At 32.7% G+C, this 7,088-nt stretch overlaps 2 protein-coding genes across 3 annotated transcripts in view; one reads left to right on the top strand and one right to left on the bottom strand.

Annotated features, from left to right (window-relative positions):
* Positions 1–3,808, bottom strand: part of LOC108688038 (elongation of very long chain fatty acids protein AAEL008004) — a 60,625-nt gene extending 56,817 nt beyond the window's left edge. Inside the window, exon 1 of one of the 2 annotated variants that reach the window (XM_018194112.1) lies at positions 3,679–3,808. The gene's annotated coding sequence lies outside the window, so the exon portion shown is untranslated. Of the gene's footprint in view, positions 1–1,906; positions 2,226–3,678 lie in introns of those variants that run through there. The other variant, XM_018194113.1, reaches the window with a different exon arrangement.
* Positions 3,809–4,170: 362 nt separating this feature from the next.
* LOC108688016 (pumilio homolog 3) lies at positions 4,171–6,875 on the top strand (the record flags this gene model as incomplete). The annotated part of the gene is made up of 3 exons (XM_018194079.1): positions 4,171–4,289; positions 4,851–4,986; positions 5,050–6,875. Coding segments are annotated over exons 2-3 (1,950 nt in total), but the record flags the coding sequence as incomplete, so codon positions are not given.
* Between the last annotated feature and the right edge of the window lie 213 nt (positions 6,876–7,088).

The following is a 7,088-nucleotide window of genomic DNA, read 5'->3' as shown; positions in this document are numbered from 1 at the left end:
ATTTAATTAATTATGGTTAAATAATTAATTAATTAAATAAAAAAAAATCAAATGAAATATTTTTAAATTTATTTAATCCCTTTAGGTTATTATTAAGTACGTTAATATAAACGTTGTTTACTAAGAGTAAATTCACAATCTTTAAGAAGCCGTAAGCCTGTAAAGTTCTAAGTGATATATCTGTCACAAAACTTATGCTTTTAGGCTATAAAAATTGAATTTTGCTCAATTTGTTTAATCTAACGATTAAAGCTTAAACTGCGCAAAAACAGTTTAAAGATAGAAATGATTGAAATGATTTTAGAGCCTTAACAGAAAGCTGATTTATAATCTTAAGACAATATCTTATGACTTAAGTCTTATGTCTTTAGTAACGAACAAAAACTATCTTATGACTCATGTCTTAAAAATATATAAATACATGGTGCCTTTAAAATATAAGTCATAAGTTTTTGTGCGTTACTAAAGACATAAAGCGTCGTCTACAATGAACAGTAATAGTAGAGGCTATAGATAGTTGAAGGTAAACTGGTTTTCCGGCCCAGCCAAAAATGATGATGATTGATTGATCAATGTCGAATCGATATTAATTCAACATCGATCGACATTGATCAATCAACCTACATTTCTGACTGAACCAGAAAACCAGCTTATTCCCGATATCTCTGTTGTTCTTCTTTTCTTTTCTTTATTGTAGACGATTGAAAACATAATAAGTCACTGTCTTAAGATTATAAATCAGCCTTTCTGCTACGGCTCTTATATAATTTCTTTCGACTTATGACTTAAGACCTCTTAAAGCAAGACTGTGGAGAAATGTTATACAAAAATGTTATAGCGAATTAATTTATAGCGAATTCAATTGAATGTACTCAGTGCGCACTGAAGCTATCGTACACAAAATAACATAAAGATATGTTTATACAAGAATCGATTAAATCCTGAAAAACTCAGTACATTTCATTTTACCTATTAGATAAAATATGTATTATAATATAAAATATTTGGATTCCTTGGTGAAAATTTTTCTCTTAGTGATAATTTTTATACGAATTGGAACATTTTTCAGAAATACTCAGAAATATTCAGAAAATTTATATTTTTTCTCAGAATTTTTTATACAAGTGAATTCTGAAATATTATGAAATTTTTCATCTCTAAAAAAAATATTTAAAAAGTTTTTAGATCTTATAATACATTTCATCAGAAATTATACTTACAAAAAATCTTAGAAATCTTATCTATATTTTATAATTAATCTATATAAAAAACTCTGAGAAAAGATATAGATTTTCTGAGAAATGTTCCAATTCATATAAAAAAAATGTGAGAGTTATAAAATTATATAGAAATTCTGAAAAATTATATAGAAATTTTGAAAAATTATATGAAAAATTCTGAGAAAAATTTTCACCAGGGTTTCATTTTTATACTCAAATTAAATCAGTCACAACGACTTTAATATGCACCAAATACGAACTAGTGCTTCCAATAGCCAGAAATTTTGATAAGGTAATAACAAAATGTTATTCACTCAAGAGATTGAGTTGCCATTGCTTGAAATAACAGTGTAGCGCTCGAATCACGCTACTCTGAATTTATCTCGAAGAAAAGCATCTGCGGAACGCAGCTATGTGACAGGAAAAAAATTATCGCGCGTGGAACTCTGAACGCGCGCCGCCTCTCGGCGAGCGGCCCGCGAGCAGAAACGAATTTGGCGAGAAGCGATGTGAACAGCCACGTCCGCATAGCGCGATCCTCGTTGGCAACAGTACAAATATAGCTTCCTGAATATCGAGAAATGGGTAAATACAAGTCAAAGTAAAGACGAGCCGATCCTTCGCTCGTCGTCCGGCGTAGCGGCGCGATCAGCTGACGCAGCCGCCACGCCGCCACGTTTTCTCACCTGTTGCGCCGGTTGCGCGCCGTTCTCTCTGTCTCTCTCCTTCCCCCTTCCACTTTCCTTCTCACTCTTTCTCTCCCTTTCGTCTTCCCGTTGCGTGATCGATCCGACTTCGCTCTGCACCGATTTTCCTCGATGTAACGTGATGCTACGAATTACCGACACACTCTCGCTCGCGAGCACTCGCGGACGGATGTGTGGATGCTTGACTTGATCGTTTCACACGGGACAAACGCGGATCAGATCTGGGTTAAAAATACACACTAAGGCGCGGCACGAGACCAGCCAGCTGCGAACCGCTCCCGCCCTGCTCAAAGCAGCTCGAGCGGCTGTCTCGGGAATCTGACGCGGCTTCCCGCGCGCGCGTTCCTCCCTTCGTCGCCCAACCAGGGGCGGAGCTAAAAACCGATACAAAGTAGATGACCCTGGCTACGTTTCATTTGCTACTCGGTGTTCTTGGAATTATTTATCCTTGTTATTCATCTAATATTAAATGAGGATAAATGATGCTCATTAGCACTGTAAGCGCCAAAGGAGCGTACCCCTCATATTATAAAGTCTGGCTAGAGTGATTTCGTCAAAACGAAAGTGAGATAGGACAATATAAGATATATTATAATACCTTCTCTTTTTATACAAGTAGATTCATCTTAACAGACAAATATTTCAAAAATATGTAATTTTACTGAAAAACTTTCCAAGCTACCCAAGCAGAACTACAAGTCACAATAACGTCAAAATGATGTTAAAATGAATTGAAAAATGATTTTAATGATCATCTTGGAATCATTTTGACATCATGATGACTTGTTGTTCTGCTTGGGTGCATTCCAAAATGTTCTCCTCTGAGGAAAATTTTACTTATAGAAGAGGAGTAGTACACGTAATGTGTATCAGATAACATTTTCTTCGGAGAGGACATTTTAGATTATTTTAGAATATAATTCAGATAAAAGTATAGTAATATACATCATTGTATGTGATGTATCGTGATATGACTCCTTCTGTATCGTACAACTTTTATTTGAAATGTCTTTTGCATTATTTCTTTGCATTAAAATTTCAATATTTTCGAAGTATTTGCATATTAAAATTAAAATGAATTATTATCTTGTATATACTATTTCAGTCTCTAACTTTTAGACTATTATTTTACATTCCACTTATTGAAATTAACGAAAAACGATAGATTAATCAAAAGTTTGTCATCTCGTGACCAGACCTTATCTATTATTACAGGCAATTATAGGATCTCTAATATGTGAAGGGCAGCTATCGCGATGTCGCAAATGCCACAGAAATATAAGTATTTAAATTTAAATTACGTTTAGGAGAGGAAGCTTTGCATGACTTTGTAACTGTTGTAAAATTCTTTAATATAATTGTCTTGTTTTCTTTCTTGGATCTAAATGTATAAACCAATCTTATTAATATAGCCATTGGATTATAATTAAATTTTGAATTTCTCTCTAGAAAATTAACTTGTCATTCACTGGTCGCGTTGACATATTGAAAATATGACAAATTAATATTTTATAAAGAGCATTCAAATTCTAATTAAAATTCAATAATTTAAATTTCAATGCTTTACATTTCCGCGTCTTTTTCATTATCTGTTCACGATCTGTTACGTGGCATGACATCTGTCACGCGTCTTTGATGTTTCGAAGATATAAAAGAGAATGGAGCATCATTGGATTTGAATTGAGATATTTAAATCTTGATATATATTAATTAAATATAGCATTGATTGTAATACGAAGATATATACATACCTGACAACGATGCAAACGATCGTGCATAAGTTGTACTTTCGGTGTACTTCAAACGGATAATTGACGTGATATCTGCGAAGAGGGTTGCGATCCGATTCTGAGCGAAAGATGAAGCGCCAGACTTGCGAGATTAATGTAGAATCGCGTGCGGATGAGTTCTACCGCGAGCGAATTCGATGTGCGACACAAGAGTAATTTTTTCACGCGCGAAATTCGCTTTCAAGCAACGCAAGAAACACGAGGCAACTTGAATATGTATAGGGCATTTTGTAACTGGTCGCGATGCTCGCGATTTATCGAATAGCGATTGTCGAGTAAAATGACAATCGATACTCGCCGGACCAATCATCAAAATGCGAGTCGCGCACGCGCAGCGGAAGGCAAACCACGTGGTGAAATAGGTAAAATCGATTTCGTACTGGGTATCCGCAGTATTTGGAATTAATATTATCAGATAGTAAAAACAGAATATAAATAAAAAGAAGATTTTTTTCAAGTTCAAAACTGGAAAACATTCCATGTTGAAAATAGATTGATGTTGTTTCCATCGGTTACTGGATTTGCGTCCTCAATCTCTCTTTGAGGTTATATGAGATTAGAGTGAAATTACGGTAATATTTATTATATTTTTAAAGACAAAAGTCTGGTTTTTATTCTTATATTAGATTGTTTTATGATTTTGGTCATTACACCGAATTAATGTGCATCCAGTATATTAGTGCACATTAAAGACTGCTTTATATAAATATTTAAATGCAATGACATAATTCATAATATATTCAATGTTAACAATGAAATAATACATATATATATACTTTGTTAAATAACGCGATATCATTATGGGATAGTTAATGATTTTAATTTTTTTATGCTTTTAATTTTGTTAATTTTATATATAGCAATTTTTGATATGCACCAATCTAGTGTAATGCAAGTGACTGAATTCGATATTGCAGAACTTTCTTTCTCGCTTTAATAAATATCAAATATGTATCTTTTACTTTAAATTCCAAAAGTGTATACTGTTCTTATTAATTCAACTAAAAAAACAACTAATAAAAATATAATACTTTGTAAGATTTTTTTATATTTTTTTAATATGTGAAAAATGATACATGCAATTTGAAGATTTGGCGTCTACTTTAATCCTTATTGATATTTTTTTTTAATAGATTTAGTCAAAAATGAAGCGATCAGCAGAGAGTTTGGACACTGATGACCTGAAAGCAGAAAATAATGTTGATGCAGGAAATAATAAAAAGAGAAAGAAAGTGACATTTGAAAAATCTCTGGATAATAAATTTACAGGTAATGAAAAAGAAAACTGTGGTGCAGAAATAGTCACATGTAAAAATAAAAAATATTTTTTAGATAAAAATGTAAAACTGTCTTTAACAAAGAAGAACTCAAAAGGAAAGAATACAAAAGTAACAAAAGCGGGGAAGAATAATGCAATTGAAAAAATAAAGTTGCTCAAATTGAAGAGGGAAAGAAAACAAGTTGAGCAAAAATCTGAAGATCAGAAGAACTTAAAAAAAGAAAATTTGAAAAAATTAGAGAAAAGTACGACCAAGAAAACTGATTGGCTTCAATTAAAGAAGGAGAAAAAGGAACTTAGAGAGAAACGGAAAGCTAAAAAATTAAATAATGATGCAGTATTTGACAAAATCATTCGGGCTAAGCAGATCAATGAAAAGTTACGTAGGTCTGATTGCAAGTCTGTCGATCGTGTAACGTTAACTAAGACATTGCACAATATGCTGAAAAATCATTACAACAAAGTGATATTTACACATGATATGTCCAGAGTAGTTCAATGTATAATAAAAAATTGCGAAGCACATGTTCTGCAAGCTATATCTCAAGAGATAAAGCCATTCATCGTGGAGATGTTACAATCTAAATACGCAAAAAATTGCGTAAAAGCTATTTTAAAGCATGGCTCGCAAGAAATCAGGCGTGAGATTATTTCTGGATTTTATGGCAATATTGTCAAATTAATGAGTCACAGTGTATCAGCTTCTTTTGTAGAACTCACGTATTCTACTTGGTGTACAAGTCTCGAGAAGATATATTTTAAGCAAGAATTTTTTGGGGACATGTATAAACTGGAAAAAGACAAGGAAATTAAATCATTGTCGGATGTATTCAAAACTGCGATAGATATGAAACTGGCTACACTATCTGCCATAAAAGCAAATCTAATTAGAATTTTAAACAAAGGTTTTGTTAATTCTACTCTGCTGCAAACGATTCTATGGGAATTCCTCTGCGTATGTTCGGTGGAAGATAGGAACGAGTTAATAGTTATGCTGCGATCTTACATTATAACTCTGTCCCAAACGAAAATGGGCGTGAGAGTTGCTATGCAATGTATATGGCATAGTACTAGCAAAGATAGGAAAATTATTATGAAAGCCCTCAAAGGAAACGTAAAAGCGATTTGTATGTCCAAACACGGTCACATGACATTATTGGCGCTCTTTGACTCCGTAGACGACACCGTTCTTATGCAGAAGATAATATTGTCCGAATTACAAGAGGATCTAGTTAACATTGCGCTAAATGAGTATGGGAAACATGTCATATTATATCTCGTGGCCAGGAGAAAATCTCTTTATTTTTCGCCAGCTGTAGTAGAATATTTACGCCAAGGTGATAACAATTCCGCTAGTAAGAAGTCAGCCGATATTAGGGAAAAGGAACTCCTCGAAGCAATCTGTGGTCCGCTTTTTGACGCTATAATCGCGAATACAGCAACATGGTTATGCAACAGTAGCATAGTTATGACTACCTTAGCGATATTGAAAGTGGGATCGGGAGAGAAATTGAATTTTGCGTTTGAATCGATTGCTAAGTTTATTAGCAGTACAGATTCAAAAATCAAGGATAATGATATCGAATACGATGTGGTTGAACATCCTGGATTACATACAATGTTGAAGAAACTTATTCAGTATGACAAAGAATTGCTGAAAAAGAACGAATGTACATTTGGAGAAATATTAATATCACACCTAACGCCAAAAGTGCTAGAAAAGTGGATAGAATTTAATAGGGCTTGTTTCTTATTAATTCTTTTCATAGAGAATGAAATTGCTATAAATATATTACTAGTTAAATTAAAACCTTTAATAGAAAATCTCAAGAAAAAACACAGCGTTGGAGCATCGATATTGTTAAAAAAATTGACAGAAAATAAATGTGAGTAGATATGATATTTGAAAGTAATGTATATTATTCATAATTCTTTTTTAATGTAAATTGTTCCTTTTTTACCGGAAATGATTATAATACAGGTTTTGAGATTACAAATTATATACTTTCAATATATTTACACTTACACAATATATTTACACAAATTATATTTACACTTTCTAGATTTTTTTAAAGTTTAATTCGATAAAAAC

The sequence above is a fragment of the Atta colombica genome, unplaced genomic scaffold, assembly GCF_001594045.1.
Source record: "Atta colombica isolate Treedump-2 unplaced genomic scaffold, Acol1.0 scaffold224, whole genome shotgun sequence".
NCBI classification, from domain to species: Eukaryota; Metazoa; Arthropoda; class Insecta; order Hymenoptera; family Formicidae; genus Atta; species Atta colombica.
This window is presented reverse-complemented; position numbering and strand designations above follow the sequence as displayed.